Here is a 26,491-nt window from a genome sequence, read left to right as displayed (position 1 = left end):
GCTGCATTATCTGTTAAATATCTTAGGGTACTAAGTTGAACCTTCAAATGTTCTCTTCCGTGCCTTCAGTCACCTCATTGTTCCCTCTGAGCTCAGTTGGTCTTTTATTTATCTTGGTCTTTTGGGGGCATATGTTCTTTGGTTTTCCTCAAAGATCTGGTGATCTTTATTAGTCCCTTTGTACTTATGAGAGAATGAATACATTGCTTTATAAAATAAATGGCTGGCATGGCTTTTCGGACCTTGTTGTTTGGGAATTTTTCTCCAACAGACTTTTCCCCTAAGTGGGAAGGACCAGTAGGGAACCGAGTACAAAGGTGGTATCTATCAAGTGACATCTTCATTTTAGGGTTTATGGGTGAAGAACAGGGAGCAGGCAGCCTGACCTCCTTAGCCAACCGCTGCTCCACCCCACTGTCCCCAAGACAAGGGGTTCTGAGGTGTTCATACCACACAGGGAGCTCCCCCACTTTGCTTTTCTATTTTAGCCTAGTCTCTCTGTGTGCGGTGAGGCTGAGAGGGAGGTCCAGGTAGGCAGTGGGATCTGGCTGTGCTGTTTGTAGTGAGTCTGTCTGTGTGTCTCTCTCTCTGTGTATATATTTATATATAATTTTATTTATTTATTTATTTTATTTATTTATTTTTTACCAATTCAGGCCAGTTATCAAAACAGTAACAAGTTAGAGGTCGTTGGGAAGATGCTGTTTCTAGTAGGAATGAGAAGTTCAAGCCGATGTATAAATTGTCAGCAGACATGAGGGCTAAAACCAGAGTCTTCTATACAACCCGAACAGATCCTGAGGGCGACATTGTTTTACAGAGTAATAATAGAAGGTCAAAAGGATGACCCTGAAGGGTGAATAATGGTCTATTCAAGAAGCAAGGAAGCTCATAGCTTCAGATTTCCATAATGAATGATGGAAAATAAAATTTTGTTGTTTTGAAGGGATGTAAGTTAGTGTCCTGGATTATTAGCTGTATGGGATATTGGACATGATGGAGTTAATGGAGTCCGATTCCATCAGTGTTGATGGAGTTCCTACGGTGTGCCAGGCTTTGTTCTAAGTGCTTTTTTCACAGGGTTCATTTAATTTTTACAGATTATTTATATATTTGTAATACATTAAATCTCTTGTAGAATGTAGCTAGATTGAATTAAGTCTTGATGGTGTGTGTTTAGCCAATGAAGGAGATGCTTGGTCTTCAAGTCCCGCTTCATTCAGGGATTCTGCCCTGATGTACTTGACACAGGGAGCAGTCAGGGCAGCCCCTAGATTTCTTCAGCAGTGAAGAAATTGGGAGTCGGTGCGACTGAGCAGTTTGATTATGCTCACACGGCTTGGATGTGACAGAACCAGTTCTAGAACACAGATTACTGTCTCAAGGGTTCCCATGTGGTTGGACTCTGGGGCACTAATATTCTAACTCTCAGGCCCTCTGACTTCTTACGATTTGTGATTGTTCATTCTCAGCTGCCCCTTGGCTTTGGTGTGGCGGCCAGTGTCCGCGTGGGCAATGCTCTAGGTGCAGGGAATGCTGAGCAGGCTCGGTACTCCAGCATCACCGTTCTCCTGTGTGCGGGTGAGTTTGAGCGGTTCCGCTCCCCGGCGCCTGTCCTGAGTTTTGTCTGTTAAGTTAAAATACACACATCAGAATTTCTCTAGGGAATTGATTTACCTATATAAACTCAACTGAAGTATTCCTTAAGCTCTTTCCAGTTTACTCAGTTAAATAAAACTTCTCATTATGATTTTCTATCGTTAGGTACCAATGACATAATGTTACACTTGGTACCGTTGAAAAATGTTCCAGTTGTTATCATCTGCAGGCTCATTTTCTGACCAAAGTCTCGGTGACTGCTTCTCCACGTTCCTGGATCCCTGCCTCCTCTATGGCAGCTTTAATGCTGTGGAATCTGAGCAGTTAGAGAAGATTCTGATTGTATTGACATCTTACTGACATCTTTCCTATGAATCTGCCTTAGAAAAAGGAGTCAGAATCATCTGATCATCTTTGCTCTCTTCATAGATAGTTAAGAAGAAACACTTTAAATTATCACATTTCTTTTTTTTTTTAAAGATTTTATTTATTTATTTGACAGAGAGATAGAGATAAGAGCACAAGCAGAGGGAATGGCAGAGGGAGAGGGAGAAGCAGGCTCTGCACTGAGCAGGGAGCCCAATGCGGGGCTCGATCCCAGGACACTGGGATTATGACCTGAGCCGAAGGCAGATGCTTAACCATCTGAGCCACCCAGGCACCCTAAATTATCACATTTCTTTTTTTTTTTTTTTAAAGATTTTATTTATTTTTTTGAGAGAGAGACAATGAGAGACAGAGAGCACAAGAGGGAAGAGGGTCAGAGGGAGAAGCAGACTCCCCGCTGAGCAGGGAGCCTGATATGGGACTCGATCCCGGGACTCCAGGATCATGACCTGAGCTGAAGGCAGTCGCTTAACCAACTGAGCCACCCAGGCGCCCAATTATCACATTTCTTAACTCATTGACACAACTATCTCCTGAGGATCCAGCACTAGGATTTATTACACTTGGGAGGATTTTCATTTCCGGTTGCTTCTTCTGTATTTTCCAGGTGTTTGTGCGCTCATAGTGGGCGTTTTAATTGCAGCTTTGAAAGATGTGGTTGCCTACATATTTACCAGTGACAGGTATGTACTCCTCTTTTTGAGAAATGTTTTCTGTTTCATGCTTGCTTTTTTTTTTTTTCCAGTGTACTTTTCTGGTTCTAAGAGGTGAGTACTATTTTCCTTCGCAGGAAAATCCGTAGTGCAGCCAGGAATGAGAACCACAGTACTAAATTTGAAGGAATTTGGGTGAAGGAAGCCCATGGTAACCATCCCTCCTCCTCCAATACCCAGTTTCTTTATTTATCAAACCTGAGTGGGGTTTCTCTTGTGCTCAATGCTGGTTTTGCTCAGAGACACAGAAAAAGCACATGGAATATCTTCATCCCCAGAAAGGCACCTCCCAGTGCACAGCATATGGACTCCCTGCACGCCTGAATCAAAAGGGCAGAATTTGTATAGATCACTAACTCAATCTTAGGTTGAATTTTACCATGTTTTCTGTAATTATGTGTTTGCACAATTATCTTGATATAACGAAGTGTCTTTTGTATAAACCAGATCCTCTTTATGAAAAAGCTTCAGTAATTTTCACTGGTTGCCTCAGATTACTCCTCTGAAGAAATTATTTATTTATTTTTAAGATTTTATTTATTTGATAGAGCGAGAGAGCACAAGCAGGGGCAACAGCAGTGGGAGAGGGAGAAGCAGGTTCCCCTGCCAAGCAGGGAGCCTGATGCGGGGCTCGATCCCAGGACCCTGGGATCATGACCCGAGCTGAAGGCAGACACCTAACCATCTGAGCCACCCAGGCGCCCCGAAATTCGGTTTTATTACTTAATAATACTTTTGACAAACATCTCTCAGAGATCAGGGCTAGCACTGGGCAAGTTTGAGTCAGATGAAATAAAGACAGCCTTTCAAGTGGAGTCTAAGGAACAAACAGACAGGTGGTCTATCTGCAAAATAATAACTGCTCTTTGGGCATGAAGCTTTGAAAAAGTTCAACTCATTCTTCCTCCTCCAGTCTTGGAGATATGGGCTGTTATTTTTCAAGGTTACAGCTGAGCTGGGAGCAGGGGATGGTACTAAGGACAGTTAAAACACCACAAAGCTCGTCATTATCACCAAGATGCATCAATTTTTCTTTTCTTTAAATTTTTTATTGTTATGTTAATCACCATACATTAGATCATTAGTTTGTGATGCAGTGTTCCATGATTCATTGTTTGTGCATAACACCCAGTGCTCCATGCCGAACGTGCCCTCTTTAATACCCATCACCAGGCTAACCCATCCCCCCACCCCCTCCCCTCTAGAACCCTCAGTTTGTTTTTCAGAGTCCATCATCTCTCATGGTTTGTCACCCCCTCCGATTTACCCCCCTTCATTCTTCCTCTCCTGCTCTTCTTTTTTTTTTCTTAACATAGATTGCATTATTTGTTTCAGAGGTACAGATCTGTGATTCATCAGTCTTGTACAATTCACAGTGCTCACCATAGCACATACCCTCCCCAATGTCTATCACCCAGCCACCCCCTCCCTCCCACCCCCCACCACTCCAGCAACCCTCAGTTTGTTTCCTCAGATTAAGAATTCCTCATATCAGTGAGGTCATATGATACATGTCTTTTTCTGATTGACTTATTTCACTCAGCGTAACACCCTCCAGTTCCATCCACGTCGTTGCAAATGGCAAGATCTCATTCCTTTTGATGGCTGCATAATATTCCATTGTATATATATACCACCTCTTCTTTATCCATTCATCTGTCGATGGACATCTTGGCTCTTTCCACAGTTTGGCTATTGTGGACATTGCTGCTATAAACATCGGGGTGCACGTATCCCTTCGGATCCCTACATTTGTATCTTTGTGGTAAATACCTAGTAGTGCAATTGCTGGATCATATGGTAGCTCTATTTTCAACTGTTTGAGGAACCTCCATACTGTTTTCCAGAGGGGTTGCACCAGCTTGCATTCCCACCAACAGTGTAGAAGGGTTCCCCTTTCTCCACATCTCCGCCAACATCTGTCGTTTCCCGACTTGTTAATTTTAGCCATTCTGACTGGTGTGAGGTGGTATCTCATTGAGGTTTTGATTTGGATTTCCCTGATGCCGAGCGATGTTGAGCACTTTTTCATGTGTCTGTTGGCCATTTGGATGTCTTCTCTGGAAAAATGTCTGTTCATGTCTTCTGCCCATTTCTTGGTTGGATTCTTTGTTCTTTGGGTGTTGAGTTTGATAAGTTCTTTATAGATTTTGGATACTAGCCCTTTATCTGATATGTCGTTTGCAAATATTTTCTCCCATTCTGTCGGTTGTCTTTTGGTTTTGTGGACTGTTTCTTTTGCTGTGCAAAAGCTTTTTATCTTGATGAAATCCCAATAGTTCATTTTTGCCCTGGCTTCCCGTGCCTTTGGCGATGTTTCTAGGAAGAAGTTGCTGCGGCTAAGGTCGAAAAGGTTGCTACCTGTGTTCTCCTTTAGGATTTGGATGGACTCCTGTCTCACGTTTAGGTCTTTCAACCATTTCGAGTCTATTTTTGTGTGTGGTGTAAGGAAATGGTCCAGTTTCATTCTTCTGCATGTGGCTGTCCAATTTTCCCAACACTATTTGTTGAAGAGACTGTTTTTTTTCCATTGGACATTCTTTCCTGCTTCGTCAAAGATGAGTTGACCACAGAGTTGAGGGTCCATTTCTGGGCTCTCTGTTCTGTTCCATTGATCTATGTGTCTGTTTTTGTGCCAGTACCATACAGTCTTGATGATGACAGCTTTGTAATAGAGCTGGAAGTCCGGAATTGTGATGCCGCCAGCTTTGCTTTTCTTTTTCAAGATTCCTCTGGCTATTCGGGGTCTCTTCTGGTTCCATACAAATTTTAGGATTATTTGTTCCATTTCTTTGAAAAAAGTGGATGGTATTTTGATGGGGATTGCATTGAATGTGTAGATTGCTGTAGGTAGCATTGACAACGTCACAATATTTGTTCTTCCAATCCATGAGCATGGAACATTTTTCCATTTCTTTGTGTCTTCCTCAGTTTCTTTCATGAGTATTTTATAGTTTTCTGAGTACAGATCCTTTGCCTCTTTGGTTAGATTTATTCCTAGGTATCTTATGGTTTTGGGTGCAATTGTAAATGGGATCGACTCCTTAATTTCTCTTTCTTCTGTCTTGTTGGTGTATAGGAATGCCACTGATTTCTGTGCATTGATTTTATATTCTGCCACTTTACTGAATTCCTGTATGAGTTCTACCAGTTTTGGGGTGGAGTCTTTTGGGTTTTCCACATAAAGTATGATATCATCTGCAAAGAGTGAGAGTTTGACGACTTCTTTGCCGATTTGGATGCCTTTTATTACTTTTTGTTGTCTGATTGCTGTGGCTAGGACTTCTAATACTATGTTGAATAGCAGTGGTGATAGTGGACATCCCTGCCGCGTTCCTGACCTTAGGCGGAAAGCTCTCAGTTTTTCCCCATTGAGAATGATATTCACTGTAGGTTTTTTATAGGTGGCTTTTATGATACTGAGGTATGTACCCTCTATCCCTATACTCTGAAGCGTTTTGATCAAGAAAGGATGCTGTACTTTGTCAAATGCTTTTTCTGCATCTATTGAGAGGATCATATGACTCTTGTTCTTTATTTTGTTAATGTATTGTATCACGTTGATTGATTTGCGGATGTTGAACCAACCTTGCAGCCCAGGGATAAATCCCACTTGGCCGTGGTGAATAATCCTTTTAATGTACTGTTGGATCCTATTGGCTAGTATTTTGGTGAGAATTTTTACATCCATGTTCATCAAGGATATTGGTCTGTAATTCTCTTTTTTGATGGGGTCTTTGTCTGGTTTGGGGATCAAGGTAATGGTGGCCTCATAAAACGAGTTTGGAAGTTTTCCTTCCATTTCTATTTTTTGGAACAGTTTCAGGAGAATAGGTATTAACTCTTCTTTAAATGTTTGGTAGAATTCCCCTGAGAAGCCATCTGGCCCTGCGCTTTGGTTTGTTGGGAGATTTTTGATGACTGCTTCAATTTCCTTTGTGGTTATAGGTCTGTTCAGGTTTTCTCTTTCTTCCTGGTTCAGTTTTGGGAGTTGATACATCTCTAGGAATGCATCCATTTCTTCCAAGTTATCTAGTTTGCTGGCATAGAGTTGCTCATAATATGTTCTTATAATTGTTTGTATTTCTTTGGTGTTGGTTGTGGTCTCTCCTTTCATTCACAATTTTATTTATTTGGGTCCTTTCTCTTTTTGATAAGTCTGGCCAGGGGTTTATCAATCTTGTTAATTCTTTCAAAGAACCAGCTCCTAGTTTCGTTGATCTGTTCTACTGTTCTTTTGGTTTCTAGTTCATTGATTTCTGCTCTGATCTTTATTATTTCTCTTCTCCTGCTGGGTTTAGGCTGTATTTGCTGTTTTTTCTCTAGCTCCTTTAGGTGTAGGGTTAGGTTGTGTATTTGAGACCTTTCTTGTTTCTTGAGAAAGGCTTGTATTGCTATATACTTTACTCTTAGGACTGCCTTTGCTGCATCCCAAAGATTTTGAACAGTTGTGTTTTCATTTTCATTGGTTTCCATGAATTTTTTTTAATTCTTCTTTAATTTCCCGGTTGACCCATTCATTCTTTAGTAGGATGCTCTTTAGCCTCCGTGTATTTGAGTTCTTTCCAACTTTCCTCTTGTGATTTGAGTTCCAGTTTCAAAATATTGTGGTCCAAAAATATGCAGGGAATGATCCCAGTCTTCGGGTACCGGTTGATACCTGATTTGTGACCTAGGATGTGATCTGTTCTGGAGAATGTTTCATGGGCAGTAGAGAAGAATGTGTATTCTGTTGCTTCAGGATGGAATGTTCTGAATATGTCTGTGAAGTCCATTTGGTCCAGTGTGTCATTTAAAGTCTTTATTTCCTTGTTGATCTTTTGCTTAGATGATCTGTCCATTTCAGTGAGGGGGGTGTTAAAGTCCCCCACTATTACTGTATTGTTGTCAATGTGTTTCTTTGCTTTTGTTATTAATTGCCTTATATAATTGGCTGCTCCCACGTTAGGGGCATAGATATTTACAATTGTTAGATCTTCTTGTTGGATAGATCCTTTAAGTAGGATATAGTGTCCTTCCTCATCTCTTATTACAGTCTTTGGTTTAGAATCTAATTTGTCTGATATAAGGATTGCCACCCCAGCTTTCTTTTGGTGTCCATTAGCATGGTAAATGGTTTTCCACCCCCTCACTTTCAATCTGGGGGTGTCTTTGGGTCTAAAATGAGTCTCTTGCAGACAGCATATCAATGGGTCTTATTTTTTAATCCCATCTGATACCCTGTGTCTTTTGATTGGGGCATTTAGCCCATTTACATTCAGGGTAACTACTGAAAGATATGAATTGAGTGCTATTGTATTGCCTGTAAGGTGACTGTTACTGTATATTGTCTGCGTTCCTTTCTGATCTATGCTGCTTTTAGGCTCTCTCTTTGTTTAGAGGACCCCTTTCAATATTTCTTGTAGGGCTGGTTTCGTGTTTGTAAAATTCCTTTAGTTTTTGTTTGTCCTGGAAGCTTTTTATCTCTCCTTCTATTTTCAATGACAGCCTAGCTGGATATAGTATTCTTGGCTGCATATTTTTCTCATTTAGTGCTCTGAAGATACCATGCCAGTCCTTTCTGGCCTGCCAGGTCTCTGTGGATAGGTCTGTTGCCAATCTAATGTTTCTACCCTTATAGGTTACATATCTCTTCTCCCGAGCTGCTTTTAGGATTTTCTCTTTGTCTCTGAGACTTGTAAGTTTTACTTTAGATATCGGGGTGTTGACCTATTTTTATTGATTCTGAGAGGGGTTCTCTGTGCCTCCTGATTTTGATGCCTGTTTCCTTCCCCACATTAGGGAAGTTCTCTGCTATTATTTGCTCCAATATACCTTCTGCCCCTCTCTCTCTTTCTTCTTCTTCTGGGATCCCAATTATCCTAATGTTGTTTCGTCTTATGGTATTGCTTATCTCTCAAATTCTGCCCTCGTGATTCAGTAGTTGTTTCTCTCTCTTTTTCTCAGCTTCTTTATTTTCCATCATTTCATCTTCTATATCGCTGATTCTCTCTTCTGCCTCATTTATCCTAGCAGTTAGTGCCCCCATTTTTGATTTCACCTCATTAATAGCCTTTTTGATTTCGACTTGGTTAGATTTTGGTTCTTTTATTTCTCCAGAAAGGGTTTCTCTAATAACTTCCATGCTTTTTTCAAGCCCAGCTAGTATCTTCAAAATCATGATTCTGAACTCTAGGTCCGACATCGTACTAATGTGCGTATTGAGTAGGTCCCTGGCAGATGGTACTACCTCTTGTTCTTTTTGCTGAGGTGATTTTTTCCGTCTTGTCATTTTGTCCAGAGGAGAACAGATGAATGAGAGAACAAAATGCTAACAGGGTAACAATGTCGCCAGAAAATATACTCTAGATAAATCAGAAAAGACCTGAAACCAGGGGAATAGAAAGAAAAAGAAAGAGAAAAAAAAAAAGATAAAAACAGAACAAAACAAAAACAGAGTATGATCAAATATGATCAGGCTGGTGATCAGTGCCACACACTAGATTTTGGGTGTATTTTGGTCTGTTAGAAGAAAGGGCCTCCCAAAATTTTAAAGAAAGAAAGACTTATATATGTACAAATTAAGGGTTGATACGTTGAAGGGATAGAATATGACTGTAAAGATGAAAAGTATAAAAAATTTTATAAAAGGAATTGATAAGAAGTTTGAAAAAAGAAAGAAGGGGATTTAAAAAAAAAAAGAAAAAAAAGGGGAGAGAATGTGATCAGGCAGGAGACTAGAACAAAGCCATACACTAGAGATTTAGGGTATATTTTGATCTGTTAGAAGAAACTGTATCTCAAAATTTTAAAGAGAGATCAACTTACATATATATGTCAAAAATAAGGGTAACTACTATGAAGGGATAGACTATGCCTCTAAAAATGAAAAAGATGTTTTTTTAAAAAAGGGATTGATGTTGGGAAGAGAAAAAAATTTTTAAAAAAGTTAAAAAAATTAACTTTGAAAGACTAAAGAATCATGGTAAAAAAGCCATGAATTCTATGTGCAGTACTCCCCTAGCGCTGGAGTTCTCCCGTTCTCCTTGATCGGTAAACTTGGTCTTGGCGGGCTGTTCGTGCTGATCTTCTGGGGGTGAGGCCTGTTGCTGTGGTTCCCAAATGTCTTTGCCGGAGGCGGAATTGCCCCCCCTTGTCGGTCCGGGCTAAGCAAGCTGCTCGGGTTTGCTCTCAGGAGCTTTTGTTCCCTGCAAGCTCTCGGTGCAGCTTTGGAGGACCAGGGCAGAAATGGTGGCCTCCCAATCTCCGCCCGGAGGAGCTGAGAACTCGGGGCCTCGCTCCTCAGTGTGCCCCCAAGAGAAAAGCAGTCACTCCCGTGTCCCCGGTCTCCAGCCGCACTCCGTGCTCACCCGGCCTGTGACCGAGCGTTTCTATCTCTGGCACCCGACCCCGTGTGGAGTCTCCAAACCCAGCAGATCCCTGCGGTGCGCTCCCGCGCCGCTCCTCCCAGGGGAGGAAGGGGAGTCTCCCCGGCTCTGCCGCTTGTTGGGTCCCTGCTGGAGGAGCAGTGGCCCGATTGGGCCGCGGATCACAGTTTATGGCCACCCCGAGCTGAGAGCCCGCGCCTCGGCTCCGTCTCTGCAGCCGGCTTCCCCGCTCCGATACCTGGGAGCTCTGGCGCACTCAGGCACCCCCGGTCTTTCTGTGACCCCGAGGGTCCTGAGAACACACTGTCCCGCGAGGGTTCCACCCCCCGCTTAGCCACTGGAGCGACGTCCCTCAGCGGATCCGACTTCTAAAAGTTCCGATTTTGTGCTCCGCGGCTCTAGCACTTGCCAGAAGCGGCCGACGGAGGCCCCTCCCCCGCCGTCTATCCTCCCGAATATCGCCTCGGATTCACTTCTCCGCACGTCCTACCTTCCAGAAAGTGGTCGCTTCTCTGTTCAGAGAGTTGTTGCTATTCTTTTCTTCAATCTGCTGTTGAGTTCGTAGGTGTTCAGAATGGTTTGATCCCTATTCAGCTGAATTCCTGAGACCAGACGAAACCCAGGTCTCCTACTCCTCCGCCATCTTGCTACTCCCCCTGCATCAACTTTTCTTGAAGAAACACTCCCCAGGTCACTGCAAGCGTTTGGTTAATTTCCAGAGTTCCAAAAAAATTGATTCTGACAATATTTGTCAGTTTCTGACAATATATCTTTTACCTGTGCATGGGCCATACTTTCCTCTTTCTTTGAATGCTTGTGGGTTTTTTTGTTGGAATTACATTTTGAATATTGTAATGAGATAACTCTGGAGATCAGGTTCTCTTTCCTTGGGAATTGCTGTTCTTACTTGTTCTCATTGCTGTTCTGCATTTGTCCATTTGTTTAGTGTTTTTCCAAAGTACTTTTTACGAAGAGTGTTTTCCCTGTCATGTATGGTGTCTCTTATCTCCTCAGTCAGCCAGTGGTCTGACAGATTTCCTTAAATGTCTAGATCCAATAAGAAAAGAGATATTTTTTATTTTATTTTATTTTTTTTAAAGATTTTATTTATTTATCTGACAGAGACAGTGAGAGAGGGAACACAAGCAACAGGCAGAGGGAGAGGGAGAAGCAGGCTTTGCCCCCAGCAGAGAGCCCGATGTGGGGCTCGATCCCAGGACCCTGGGATCATGACCTGAGCCAAAGGCTGGCACTTAACCGACTGAGCCACCCAGGTGCCCCCAAAAGAAATATCTTTTAGAAGTTCTGTCTCTAAATAATTTGACAGGCACTACATGGAAGGCACTTCAGCCCAAAGGGGTTGAGACAGTGGGCAGCCTCTATGCCAATCCCTTAGTGAACTGCCAAGGAGAGCAAAACACGCAATTCTGATTTTTTGAGGAAACGATCCTTATTGTCCAACATGCCACCAACAAGCCACATCAGGAATGCAGGCAGCCATCCCTATAGCTGCCTGTCATGGGAACCAGGGGATGGGAAATGGTAGCTACTATGCAAAACACCGAAATTCATGGATGCTTAATTAGCCTCTTCTTCATCAAGTGTTCTTGCTGCAAGTTTTCAGCTAGACTCCAGAGTTCTGAAAATGGTTGATTTTGACATTTCCTGCCAGTTCAAGGACTGTTTTGGTAAAAGGATTGGTTCTTGGAGCTTCCTAGTCCACCAGATATAGACTTTTCATACTAATCTGACTCTTACCCTTTTGAAGGAAAAATTTTTTTTCTGGAATTCTTTCAGATACTCCTTTTGTCCTTGGATGTGCTTAGGTATAGGTGAATCTTTTTCTTTTATTCAGTGTGGCATTTTATAGACTTTCAGTGTGAGGCACTGGATTTTTCTTTAGTTCTGGGTAACATATAAATGGTAGAACTTAAGGATTAATCCAAATTGTCTCTTTTCTCTCATTTTCTGTCTCTGTGTTTTGGCATATTTCCTCAGCTTTATCTTTCAAATTGAAATTTAGGGTTTTGCCAAGTCTGTTTCCTTATCTGGTCCTTAAATAGAACATTTTATTTTAGTGTTCATCTTTTTCATTTCATTTTTTTTCCATCTGCTTCTTTTTCCTTGCGTTCTGTGTTTGCTTAGAGAAATGTCAGCTCTTTGTGTCAACTATTCTGCACCCTCATTTTGGTCTTTCCTTTTTTTTTGTGCTGTGGATTTTCTTCAGTGGCTGGTGAACACTGGGTTAATGTCCGTTTGAATGAAAGACCACATTGTCGTTTTGATTAGTAGAGAATAGTGTACAGAGTAGGTCACTTTACAGTCCTATGTCTATGCCAAAGAGGTGACTCCTGGTGAGAGGGCTGACCCCAGGCTGTAGTGGTGGTCCCTGTCTCCCAGCAGTCTTCCCATTTAGGGTGAATGGTAGGGAAGCAGGACGAATTCCTTCAGGGAGCATATGATAGCCTGTCTCATGTATTGCAACCACATTGGCTCCGTCATGCAGGACCTTAGTCACTTCCAGCTCTGCTGTGTCTCTCTCCAAAATCCCAGGACCTCCGCTGTAGTCCCTCCCCAGGCAGATCTCCCACCATAATCAGAGTTCAGAGGATCCATGAATGTTTCCTGTATGAACACTGACTTTCACCTCCAGTTTTGAGGAAGACTCCCATTTGCAGAGGAAGATTACCATACACAGGCTGAAACCTTTTTTTCCAACCTGCACAGTTTTATACTCATAAACAAAACTTCAACAGTTATCCTCCATAGCGGCAGCCTAGACCGTGTCCTTTTTACCCCAAATTCTAACTAACAGAACTTAAATTAGTGAGGCTTTATTGTGTACTCGTTTTGTCAAATAGAAAAGTAGTGTTTTCACCGAATTACCTGATCAATTTCTTAGGTTTGTCAGATCCGTAGTTAATTAGTACTCCATTGATATGTGATTTTTGAGTCACTGACTACTTTCTTTTCCTCCAACAGAGATATCATTTACCTTGTGAGCCAAGTGATGCCTATTTTTGCTCCCTTTCATCTACTCGATGCACTTGCGGTGAGTATTTGCAGTGATTTTGATCTAATATACATGGCAAAATTTGTGTTTCTAACTTTTGAATTAAACGTCTGTGATTTCATCTTTGAGAAGAGAGAGCTCTTGCTTCAGGCATTCTTAGCCATTTGTGGAAAAGATGGGTCACGGTAGAGTATAGCATCTCAAGGTGGAAGAAACCAGAGCCGTCCAACCTCCACTTCTTTATCTGGGGCCTGAATGCCCCGTGTGACATCCTAACCAAGTGATCAAATGATCTCTGCTGTATCGTCCAAGGCAGGCGAGGCCACCTTTGAGTTAACTCTGACCACTAAAAAGTCTTTCCCTAGGCTGATTTTCTCTAGATTTGTAGGTATTTGAAGACCCTTCTTCTGTACCCTGGAATGATGCCTTGAGGCTTGTTCCCAGTTTCAGCACTTAGCCCTCATGAGATGATTTCTAGGTACATTTGCCATCTTGCTTTTCCCCCAAGGAATTTCTTCTGTTTGTTAACGTCGCCCTGAAGATGGGGTACCCAGTTGAACACTGGCTGTGTTAAGAATAATGTGGAAGAAAACAAGACGATCGTTGCCACTCTGGTTCTGGGCATTTTTGAAGCCCATGATCGCATTAATATTTTTCAGCCATGATATCAGACTGGTTTCTGCTGAGATTTCCATCAGTGAAGCTCTACATTTTTTAACATGTGCTTTTACAAAATATTTTTTAAGGATTTATTTATTTTGGTAGGGAGGGGCAGAGGGAGAAGGAGAGAGAAACTTAAGCAGACTCTGCGCTGAGTGTGGAGCCTGATGTAGGGCTCGATCCCACAACCCTGAGATCATGACCTGAGCCCAAATCAGAGTAGGACGCTTAACCCACTGAGCCACCCAGGCTCCCGACAAAATATGTTTAAATAGAGATTTAAATGATGTTACCTGAGGGCTTTCTGATGAAAGTTGTTAATGTAACCTTAGAAGCAAAACATTTTTCTTTATCTCTTACATAATGTGTGGTTCTCGTTTTGAAAACTGACCGTATCCAGACTTGTGATGTATTAATGTAGTAATCCAAACTTGATGTGATGACAGGTAAATGATTGCAGTGTTGGTTTTGGTATTCCTCTCTTTAGGGCACCTGCGGGGGAGTCCTTCGAGGTACAGGAAAACAAAAGATTGGTGCTATCTTGAATGCCATTGGTTATTATGTTTTTGGTTTTCCCATTGGAATATCTCTGATGTTTGCTGCTAAACTTGGGATAATAGGTATGTTTTTGATTCTTCTGTGATCAACTTCAAATCTCATCTGTCTTACTAAGATAAACTGCTTGAGATACAAAGCAGTTGACTGAAAAGTAACCCCTGTGGCATTATTTTCTCCTGAAACAGTTCCTCCCTGCCTCCTCTGTACAACAACACTGGAAATGTGGTCTTGAAGAAAATAAACATGATCTGTGCCCTCAGGATGAGGCCAGGATTAATTAATTACTCAGTAATTCCATTTGGGTTCAGTACTGCAAGAGAGAAGAACTTGGTCCTGTGAGCACCTATCATGGGTTGGAGGACAGAGTTGCCAGAACTGGCTTGCCCTAAAGTAGTCATGCATTAGCCTCAGACCTGCAACATGATGATTTACCTAGGTGAAGTGAACACCACTTATTGAAAAACTATTCTTTGCCCACTGAATGATCTTGGCATACTTGTTGAAAATTAGTTGGCTATAGATATATGAGTTTATTTCTGGACTCTTCCTTCTGCTCTGTTAGTCTCTATGTCTGGCTCATAGCTGGACCACTCCGTTTTGATTTCTGAGATCAGGAAGCGTAAGCCTTCCAGCTTTGTTCTTTTTAAATTTTGTTTTGGCTATTTGAGGATCCTTGGGATTCCATATGAATTTGAGGGTCACATTTCCATTTTTGCAAAAAAGAAAACAAAAACCATTAGAATTTTTATCTGCAGTGAATCTGTAAACTGCTTTGGAGAGAATATTGGAATCTTAACAATAATAAGTCTTCCAGTCCATGAACAAAGGATGTCTTTCCATGTATTGGGGTCTTTAATTTCTTACAGCCAATGTTTTGTAATTGTCAGTGTTTTTTCACATCCTTGGTTAAGTGTATTTATTTTATTTATTTGACAGACAGAAACACAGCAAGAGCGGGAACACAAGCAGGGGGAGTGGGAGAGGGAGAAGCAGGCTTCCCGCCGAGCAGGGAGCCCGATGCAGGGCTCGATCCCAGGACCCTGGGACCGTGACTTGAGCCGAAGGCAGACGCTTAACGACTGAGCCACCCAGGCGCCCCCCCTTGGTTAAATTTATTCCTAGATATTTTTTTCTCTTGGATACAATTGTGTATAGAATTATTTTCTTAATTTCCTTTTCAGATTGTTCCTTCATGGTATATTAAAACACAACTGATTTTTGTGTGTTAATCTAAGTTTACGAATTTATTAGCTGTAGTATTTTTTTTAAAGATTTTATTTATTTATTTGACAGAGAGAGACAGTGAGAGCAGGAACACAAGCAGGGGGAGTGGGAGAGGGAGAAGCAGGCTTCCCGCTGAGCAGGGAGCCCGATGCGGGGCTCGATCTCAGGACCCTGAGATCGTGACCCAAGCCGAAGGCAGATGCTTAATGACTGAGCCACCCAGGCGCCCCTAGCCGTAGTACTTTTTATGTGTGGATTTTTTAAAAGATTTTCTATATATAGGATCATGTCATATGTAAATAGAAATCATTTTACTTCATTTCTAATTTTTTAAATTAAATATTTTATTTTTTATCAAGATAAGTGTATTCTTTAATCCCCATCACCTATTTCCCTCTTTCCCCCCAACTTCCCCGCCTCAGTTTGTTCTCTATAGTTAAGAGTCTGTTTCTTAGTTTGTCTTTCTTTGTTTCTTAAGTTCCACATATGAGTGAGATCATATGGTATTTGTCTTTCTCTGGCTGACGTATCTTGTTTTGCCTTATACTCTCTAGCTCTACCCACACCATTGCAGATGGCAAGATTTCATTGTTTTTAATGCCCAAATAATATTCCATACACCACATTTTCTTTATCCATTCATCTATTGATGGACACTGGGTTGCTTCCATATCTTGGTTATTATAAACAATGCTGTAATATAGGGATATATATATCTTTTTGAAATAGTGTTTTCATTTTCTTTGGGTAAATACCCAGAAGCAGGGTTATTGGATCATATGGTAGTTTTACTTTTATTTCTTCGAGGAACCTTCATTCTGTTTCCCTAAGTGGCTGCACAAATTCACATTCCCACCAACAGTGTATGAGGTTCCCTTTAACTTTATTTTTTTTAAGATTTTTATTTATTTATTTGAGACAGAGCGAGAGAGAGAGAGTAGGGGAAGGGGCAGAGGGAGAGGGAGAAGCAGATACCTCCCTAAGCAGAAAGCCCAATGTGGGGCTCTATCCTGGACCCTGGGATCGCAACCTGAGCCAAAAGCAGATGCTTAACTGACTGAGCCACCCAGGTGCCCCGAGGTTCTCTTTTCTTCATATCCTTGACAACACTTTCTATTTCTTGTCTCTTTTGTACTAGCCATTGATTAGTGATATTTTCATTTGTATGTTGGCCATCTCTATGTCTTTGGAGAAAATATCTCTTCAGGTTCTCTGACCATTTTTTAATCAGATTGCTTTTTGGTGTTGAGTTATATAACTTCTTTATAGATATTTTGGGTATCACTTGCAAATATCTTCTCCTATTCGGTAGATTGCCTTTTTGGTTTTTTGATGGTTTCCTTTGCTGTGTGAAAACATTTTATTTTGGTATAGTCCCAACAGTTTTTTGGTTTTGTTTTCCTTGCCTGAGGAGATAGGTCCATAAATATGTCTAAGAGATTACTGTTTATATTTTCTTTTGGGAGTTTTATGGTTTGGGGGGGTCTCACATTTAGGCCTTTACTCCATTTTAAGTTGATATTTGTGTATGGTATAAAAAGTGGTCTAGTTTCATTCTTTTTCATGTAGCTGTCCAGTTTCCCCAAAACCATTTATTAAAAAGACTATTCTCTTGCCTTCCTTTCCAATTTTAATGCCTTTTATTTCTTTTTCTTGCCTTATTATTATGGCAAGAACTTCTACAATAGAGCTTTAACATTTTTCTATATTCTTCTACAGTACTTTTTTTTTAAAAGATTTTATTTATTCATTTGACAGAGAGAGACAGCAAGAGAGGGAACACAAGCAGGGGGAGTGGGAGAGGGAGAAGCGGGCTTTCCGCGGAGCAGGGAGCCCGACGCAGGGCTCAATCCCAGGACCCTGGGATCATGACCTGAGCCGAAGGCAGACGCTTAACTGACTGAGCCACCCAGGCGCCCCTTCTTCTACAGTACTTTTATTTTTAAGTTTAGAAAATGTAAAAACTGAAATTCACATGATGTAAGATAATATTTATAGAGAGCTTTTATCAGAAATATGGTAACATTTTATGTATGTTATATTATTTAAGTTTATGATGCCCACATAAGATGTGATCTCCCACTAGTTTCACCTTAAATCTGAAGAAGCTAAAACCTGAAGAGGTTAAGTAATTTTTCCCACAGATAGCAAGTGATGAAACAGGATTTGAACCCAGACAGTTTGCCTCCAAAGTCGTACTTATTACTGTTGTGTGCACATTATATCCATCCCTTTGCGTTTCATAATCCCCCTCATTCATTCAACAAAGCTTTGTCTGTATATCTTGGGCCCTGCGGTATGTTAGAATCTGGGAATATAAAGATAAACAACATCCCGATCTTTTGTGAGCTCATGGTACCTGCTCTTACTATTTATTCCTCTTACGTTCTTTGGCAATTTTTCTACTTTATGCTCTTTGAATGTAGGCCTTCACCAAGGCCCAGGAGATGATCCTTTTGCTTTTCTTGTTCTGCATTCTCTTCCTCAGAAGCCTCAGGGCCTCACCTCAGTCTTTGGTGCCTGTGGCTGCTGGATCTCCATCTCTGGGCCTGACTTCATGCCTGAGGTCCTGCTCTGTGTATTGCAGCTGCCCCACGTGTTCACGGTGGTCCTACCAACATCTCTGACTCCCGGCCCCCTTTCTGATCTAGTCTTCCAGGCTCAAGAACTCTGCCCCAGTGATGCTGCCAAGTCTTACCAGCTCTGCCTCCGTAATCTCTCATATCTGCGAGGGATTTATCCCTACTTCAGAGAGGAAGAGTTGAGAATGTATAATGGGTATGGGCATTTATCTTAGCGTTTGTTATCTCCGGTAAACTACGTGCCTAACTCAGATATTTATTACTCTCATGAAGCTATTACCACTCAGCATGTGTTTTCCTGCAGAGCAAGCAAATGAAGAGGTACTTGAGGCCGCTTCTGTTTCTCAGACATCTTTCTTTCTCAGGGAAATTCTTCTCTCCTGGGTTTACTTTTTGTTTATTTATTTATTTTTAAAGATTTATTTATTTATTTATTTATTTATTTGACAGAGAGAGAGACAGTGAGAGAGGGAACACAAGCAGGGGGAGCAGGAGAGGGAGAAGCAGGCTCCCCACCCAGCAGGGAGCCCCACGTGGCAGGGGATTCTCCTTCTCCTTCCTCTCTCTCTGCAGCTCCCTCTGCTGTTCCCCTACTTGTGTTCTCTCTCTCTCTGTCTTGTCAGTAGGACCCTGGGATCATGACCTGAGCCGATCTTAACGACTGAGCCACCCAGGCGCCCCTCTCTCCTGGGTTTAATCTCAAAATAGTACCTGGCGATTTCTGTCTGTAGGGAATAAATCCATTCATGTCAAAAGATGACAGAGCCAACTCTGAAATCCAGCCGCCAGTTAGTCCCAGACCTGGAGGCCGTTTGTGTTTTCATGAAATGGGTACATCTCTGACACTCAGTTGTTTATGTTCATTTTGGAAATGTTAGCTTCTGTTCAGGCATTTTTTAAAATCCTTTTCCTCAAAAGCTTTTACACATTTCTTGTTAATTTTAGCCTGGGACGTTTTATCCTTTAGTTGCCATTGTAAATGAGGTTTTCCCCTTCCAATATGTAATCTAAGTGGTTGTTTTTTATGTGTAGGAGGTCTATTAGTTACTATATGTGAATTTTCTATCTTGTTACTTTGGAATTCCTCTTAACTGCAGTAGTTTTCCGTTGAATGTCATGGCTTTTCCGGGTATACAGTCATATCATCTACAAATAATTTTATATTGTCTTTACCAGATTTGATACCACTTACTTCTTTCTTTCTTTTTCTTAATGTCTCTAGTAATATAATAAATTGTTGTAGTATTTGTGGAAATGCTTGTCTTGTTCAGGATTTTTTAGATAATGCTTCGAGTGTTTCTATAATAAATATCATGCAGGATTTGGGGCTAACACACACACATGCAAACACACATAAGTAAGCATATGTGTACTTGCTTTTTAAATCATGTTAAAGAAGTATCCATTCAGTCTATTTTATTGAATATTTCCAACCAGAATGGTTGGATATTTTGTCGAAAAGAATTACATATCATAGGTAAATAAGAATAATTTTACTTCTTCCTTTCCAATTTTTATGCCTTTTATTTCTTTTCTTGCCTTATTGTTCTGGCAAGAACTTCTACAATAGGATTTTAACATTATTTTTGTATTTGTTTTCTACTTTATTTTTACTTTTGTTTAAAAAAATAACTTTTTAGGGGGGTGCCTGGGTGGCTCAGTCGTTAAGCGTCTGCCTTCAGCTCAGGTCATGATCCCAGGGTCCTGGGATCGAGCCCCACATCGGGCTCCCTGCTCAGCGGGAAACCTGCTTCTCCCTCTCCCACTCCCCCTGCTTGTGTTCCTGCTCTCGCTGTCTCTCTCTGTCAAATAAATAAATAAAATCTTTAAAAAAATAAATAAATAAAAATAAATAAAAAAATAACTTTTTAGTGTCTGTGGAAATGATCCTATGGTTTTTCTCCTTAAATATATTATGATGATAAATGATATTAATTGGTTTCCTCATATTGAACAGTCCTGGTTATTACGTGTTGTTCTTTTATTGAGCTGCCAGATTCTATTAATATCTTATTTAAGGATTTTTTTGCAATGATGTAAGTAAGATGGGTCTGTAGTTTTATTTTTTGTATAATCTTTCTTAGGTTTTGGTATTAATTAATGTTATACTCCTTTCATAAAAGGAACTAAATTTCTTTCCTTTCTGTATGCCCTGGAACAATTTACATAGTATAGGAACGATTTGCTTTAAAAAGGTTTGGTGGAATTCTGTGAAACTGTTGTGACCTCATGTTTTGGAGGGGTTTATCCTTTTTACAGCTTTCTCAATTTTATCTCTGAAAAATCAGTCTGTTTAGACCTTTTTCTTTATCCATCATCAAGATCCTAAATGTACAAATGTACAAAATTGTGCAGAATAATCTATCATGTGTTTTGGGGATAAGTTGTTATACATGTGTTCTGCATATATATCCACATCTGTATTTTCTATAGACTTAAGTAACAGTGCTTTTTTTTTCTTTTTAGTGAAAAAAATAGCCTAATTAGAGGACTGACGAAATGCTGTAGTATGTATTCACATAGGTTCTTTAGTTCTGTATCCAATCAGTACATTTTTTCCATGTAAAAATTTTGAATCTGCCCCAGTTCTCTACGACATTTTAATCTTGCAGCTGTCTTAAGATCCCACACCTGCAAGACACTAAGCACCTCACAAACAGGTGCTTAGTGTCTTATCTTGACTTTTTTGGAAATGTTACTTGGTGGCTTAATGAATAACTGTCTTCAGTGTCATCTCTCTTTTTAATGACTGGTACAGCCCGTGGGGGGGCCTTTGCGGTAGCTGATTAATGTCAAGCTGGGCTTCATCATTCTCTCTTTGGGACACACAACTGCCGAATATTTATTACTGTCTCACAGTGCTGCTACCAAACACTGGCCCTAAACACGGGGGAAGTACCGTTTACTTAAATAGCAAGAGCCCCTGTTCTTAATAAGCTGCTAGCGTTTTACAATTCAGCTTTACTTAAAAAAACAAAATGCAAAAACCTCTCTCTTATTAGAATCTAATGCTTCTTTAGAATAAGCAGATCTCCCTCTCCTTGTTCACTAAGGGGCTTTTTACCGTTGTACTTAGTAGGTGCTCAGATTTGTTAAAAAGTACTTTTAAATTATTAAAATTTTGGGGCTCCTGGGTGGCTCAGTTGTTAAGCGTCTGCCTTCGGCTCAGGTCATGATCCCAGGGTCCTGGGATCGAGCCCCGCGTCGGGCTCCCTGCTCGGCGGGAAGCCTGCTTCTCCCTCTCTCGCTCCCCCTGCTTGTGTTCCCTGTCTCGCTGTGTCTCTCTCTGTCAAATAAAAAAAAAAAAAAAAATCTTAAAAAAAAATTATTAAAATTTTACTTTAACAGTATGGAAATTTTGGAAAATGCTTAAAATATACGGAAAATTAAATTACCTTTAATTATACTGCTGAGCTATAACAGCAGAGGCATTCAGTGTATTTTATTCCAGTATTTTTTCTGTCATTCACAGATGTAGGGTTACACTGAATATGTAATTTCCTCCTATCCCATGTCAAAGACATGGTTTTTAGTACCTCTATAATATTTCCTTGTATCATTTCTTTAGCGCTTCCCTGATAGTGGACATTTAAATTGCTTCTCTTTATTTATTTATTTTTTAAGATTTTGTTTATTTGTTTGACAGAGAGAGAGAGAACACAAGCAGGGGAACAGCAGAGGGAGCTGCAGAGAGAGAGAGGGAGAAGCAGGCTCTCCTGCCACATGAGGCTCCCTGCTGGGTGGGAAGCCTGCTTCTCCCTCTCCAGCTCCCCCTGCTTGTGTTCCCTCTCTCTCTCTCTCTAATAAATAAAATCTTTAAAAAATGAAAAAAATAAGTAAATAAACTGCTTCTCTTTATAAATAAGATTGTGATGTGCATCCTAGGTGTACGAATTACTAACATCCCTGAGTCTTTCCTCAGGACGATTCCTATAGGATCACTCCCTCAAAGGGATGTCAGTCCACCTACTTCTCAACTAAAGAGAAGTTTTGTTGAATTCTCAGGGGTTTGGTTAAATTCCAGGTTTTGTTTCATTACCAGGAGTCCACAGAGGACCAGCCTCCGTGTGCCTTTGCCAGTGTGGGGCCCCGCATGTGTAATGAATGAATGAATGGACTAATTCTCAATTTATGCCATATTCCATCTCTAACCAAAGCAGCCTGCTTTGTAGCGAAATTGTTGATATACGAGTAGATATTTTTATATCCACTTTGGCGTATAATGGATGTTTTAGTTTAAATAGTTCCTTCTCGGGCGCCTGGGTGGCTCAGTTGGTTAAATAGTTCCTTCTCATAAGTGGATAGGCATTGTTTATATCTTTTTTTTTTTTTAATGGATCCATTCATATTCTCAGTAAACTTTTCCACACCGCAGTTGGTTTCTCCTGGGCCTGGGCCTGCTCCTCCCTCTGCCTGCAGGGCCTGTCCTGTACCTGTCACAGCTACCCCCCGTCCCCCACGGGAGAGAGCCACCTGCCCTCCTCGCGGACTCGGGGCTGTAGGTCACTGTGACGGCGCTCTGCTCGGTGTCTTCCGTGGCCCTCCTCACCCTTCCAGCTAGCATGTTTGCTGTCTGTCTCCCCCAGTAGCGTGTAAGCTCCAGGAGGGCCCTGATCTTGGCAGCCTGTCCAGTTCTGTGTTTCCAGCCCTTAAAACAAGACCTGCCACAAACAAAGCCAGGACATACTCGTTTAATCAACGTATAAGCAGTGAACGGTTCTGTGGTGTTTTTACTGCTTATTGGCAGAGTGATTGCCACTGATGGATCAGTGGGAAGCTTGAGTCTAATCCTGGTCCATGCTTATGTAAATTTCTAAGGCAGTTATTTTAACTCTGCAGACACAGTAATTTTGGAAGAATGTTAACAATGACGGGAAAATAACTTGAAAACATCTAAGCCAAGGTTCTCATTCCTGTATCCCTAGGTCTCTGGTCTGGATTGATCATCTGTGTTTTCTTTCAAGCCCTTTTCTATTTGGTGCTCATCTGGAGGACAAACTGGAAGAGAGTTGCGGAGCAGGTAACAGCGCGTCCTTCTAGAAGTGTGGCTCTTTCTTGGCCCCGTAGCTGGAAGGAATCTTCGAGGGTCAAAATGCTAAGAATGCCACTGGCAGCATGGCTCGCTTCGATTCCTGGAAAGCGTCTAATAGGAGAGTTAGGGGGCGGAAGGACATCATGTTTCAGCGCGTTTTCTTCTTCGTACAGTTAGTTCAGTGTCTACTCCCAAGGGCTTAACAATTATACTGATTTATCTGTTTTTAGGCCTCTTTTTAGAAACATTTTTGGTCCATGTTTTCCTAAAAAGCAGTCTGCTAAGTATCTATGATCAGTGAGGAGTGCTTGGGGGCAGAACCATAACCTACGAGTGGAGGAACAGGGTCCTGACTGTATGGGCATCTCTCTGTGTGAATTGTGAGCTGTTTATTTGTCGAGATGAGATGGATGGGAGGTTGGCATAGGGGACATGTTACTGATGGGGAGGGGGGATGAGTTCAGTGCACAAAGCGTCCCTGCTTCAGTTTTGTGCCCCCCGCACCCTTCCAGGTCTCACATACCTTTGGTTTTCCTAATTGTGCTGTATGATGTCTTTCCTATCTTAGTGTGATCTATGGAGGGAGTGAATTGTACAGGACATTCAGTTGGGCCATACATAAACCATTCTTTATATGATAACACCATTTGTCTTTAGACTTTATTCCTTATATCAGTGCTTAGGAACACTGAAATGCACAGTATAAGAAAAATAATGTTAAATCTGCAACTATAGGCACAAGTTTTTTTGTTTGTTTGTTTTTTGTTTTTTTACGTTATTATTGTGAGCTGAGCACTGGGGAGAATAGTGATTTTCCAGTGTTACGTTCTGTGGTCATTGGCCAGAGACGACTGTGCTATAGATGTTAGAGTGCTTTAGGAGTGGTTTCATCAGTAGCTCAGGTGAAATTTTAACAAGAGAATACACGCCTAACTTGACTTACACTTCATTTACTTCTGTAACACTTATTCTCAGGCACAGGTCCGAGCTGGGCTGAAGGGGATCAAAGAGACCACACCATCACCAGCAGGTAACACACAACACAGTCTAGGGCCCTTGATCTGCCTCATGAGGCCAAAACTTAATGTAGCCAGAGTTACTTAGTTTATGAGCTCCTGCTCTCTTGCATAATAAATCTTGCCTCTGCTTAATAATTGGGCGATCAACTCTGGGTTCTCCTGTGAAATGTTCTTAATGTAATTTCACATATACCAGTCAATAATTGGTCATTGTTTACAACGTATTCTTATGTAACTTTCCATAATATCCCTCTGTTGAACCCTGTGCATAAGTGTGTATACTCTACTGTTCTCTGCAATCAGATCAACCTGTCTTGGAGAAAGAAGTAACCGATGGAGTGGTTTTGCCTGATACCATCACACCCGACAGCCAGACCCTCCAACTAATGGTACTAGAAGAAAGCAACCAGTATGCCGTGTCCACCATTGGGGATGTTTTGACAGTGAGCCAGTTGATTTTCTATCGTGGAATAGCTCTAGCTGTTGCCGCTGCTGTTCTTTTAGCAGGCATTTTAATCAGGGTTTTTCAATGATCGTGGCTCAAATAGAAGGATTGTCACCAGCCCACAAACTAGACAGGATCATTATTACTGATCTGTGAAGTGTGGGAGGTGACCTTGTCACACGGAGAGCGGTCTTGCTCCCCGCTGTGAGTGGAAAAGATATCAGTGATGTCTTGTTAGTTATCCCGAGAATCTGCACTATCCTCATGGAGATCAAGAAAGGAGGTAGACTTCTAAGTTTCTCCCAGACGTTAACTCTATCATGGCTTGTAAATCTGTAAATTTCCTTTTCCCTGCTGGAAGTGTTCCGCAGTCTTCTGTTGAGTATCTTTCCCTCTTGCAGGAAAGTTCACTGCCCTTTAAAACTGATGGCTGATCCAGCTTTGTTTGTATTTCTCTGTTAATGTATAGACTCTTATTAGTAGGTGTGTATTAAGTGCCTGTTGAAGTCCTATCTCAGGTATTGCCATATAAGGTTCTGTAAAATAAACACCTTAAAATTGAAAATGCGTGCTAATAATATTTGAGGCTGTAAAATCTATTGAAATGCTAACTTTTAGTTTGGGGCCTTTGAACACATTTTTGTGGCAGCTTGCATATTAAAAATCCAATCTGTGGGCGCCTGGGTGGCTCAGATGGTTAAGCGTCTGCCTTCGGCTCAGGTCATGATCCCAGGGTCCTGGGATCGAGTTCCGCATTGGGCTCTCTGCTCCGCAGGGGCCTGCTTCTCCCTCTGCCTCTCTCTCTCTCTCTCTCTCTCTCTCTGTCTCTCATGAATCAATAGAATCTTAAAAAAAAAAAATCCAATCTGTGTTCTCTTCTGCCGCTCAGCTCCCCAAATGCTGCCCCCTCCCAGCAGATTTTTAAAGCCTTTATGGGGAGTTTGACCAACCCATATAGAAAATACTAAAAATAAGTACTAATACTGGGGATTCCCTCCACAAAGCCCACCACGTGACCAGTGTCCCCGTTGGCTTTTCATCTTTTTCTCTGAAATGGGAACAGGGAGCCTAGGATTACCAGACAGCTGTGAAAACCAGTTACACAAGAAAGCAACTGAAAAGAAACTGAGACTTCATAGGGAAAAGAAAAGGATAACCCCAAATATTGCAACCATGATCTATAACAGGACGCTCTCGAATAAAACATGCAGGAAAACTTTTGAGCTTAAATTCACATAACATAGAATTAATCAGTTAAAGTGTATAATTCAGTGGCATTTTGTACATCTAGTACACTTGTGATTTGCTGGGGTTTTTTTTAACTATTATACCATCTGAGTGGGTATGAAGTGTCTCAATGTGGTGTTAATTTCCATTTCTTTTTTTTTTTGTAAAGGTTTTATTTATTTGAAAGAGAGCACAAGCAGGGGGAAGGGCAAAGGGAGAGGGAGAAGCAGACTCCCCGCTGAGCGGGAAGCCAGCCGTGGGGCTCCCATCCCAGGACCCTGGGATCATGACCTGAGCCGAAGGCAGACAGTTTTACATGGCTGAGCCACCCAGGCACCCAGAAAGTTTCTAATTTTGATGAAGCCCAGTTCATCTATTTTTTCTTTTGTTGCTTCTGCTTTTGTCATCATATCTTAGGAATCCGTTGCCACATGGTAAGAAAAAAAATTTTAAGTACTCTCAGAATCTAAAAATATTATGGAAGAATTTAAAAACAAAATAGAAGACTGTGTTTCCAGTGTGACATGTCAGGAGGTTAGAGGTCATCAAGAATTCTCAGTCAAGAATTCTAGAACTTGGGTGCCTGGGTGGCTCAGTTGGTTAAGCGACTGCCTTCGCCTCAGGTCATGATCCTGGAGTCCCGGGATCGAGTCCCGCATCGGGCT

General features: G+C 41.4%; 1 protein-coding gene across 1 annotated transcript in view; it reads left to right on the top strand.

Annotated features, from left to right (window-relative positions):
- Positions 1-25,389, top strand: part of LOC112817053 (multidrug and toxin extrusion protein 2-like) — a 61,834-nt gene extending 36,445 nt beyond the window's left edge. Inside the window, exons 11-17 of the mRNA XM_025863915.2 lie at positions 1,473-1,581; positions 2,594-2,669; positions 13,049-13,118; positions 14,227-14,359; positions 23,029-23,123; positions 24,111-24,165; positions 24,458-25,389. Coding sequence (XP_025719700.2) covers positions 1,473-1,581; positions 2,594-2,669; positions 13,049-13,118; positions 14,227-14,359; positions 23,029-23,123; positions 24,111-24,165; positions 24,458-24,687 — 768 coding nt within the window. The 3' untranslated portion in view covers positions 24,688-25,389. The remainder of the gene's footprint in view (positions 1-1,472; positions 1,582-2,593; positions 2,670-13,048; positions 13,119-14,226; positions 14,360-23,028; positions 23,124-24,110; positions 24,166-24,457) is intronic.
- Positions 25,390-26,491: the final 1,102 nt, after the last annotated feature.

This window comes from Callorhinus ursinus, unplaced genomic scaffold (assembly GCF_003265705.2).
Source record: "Callorhinus ursinus isolate GAN/ISIS: 27379988/994484 unplaced genomic scaffold, GSC_fseal_2.0 scaffold43, whole genome shotgun sequence".
Classification (NCBI taxonomy): domain Eukaryota; kingdom Metazoa; phylum Chordata; class Mammalia; order Carnivora; family Otariidae; genus Callorhinus; species Callorhinus ursinus.
This window is presented reverse-complemented; position numbering and strand designations above follow the sequence as displayed.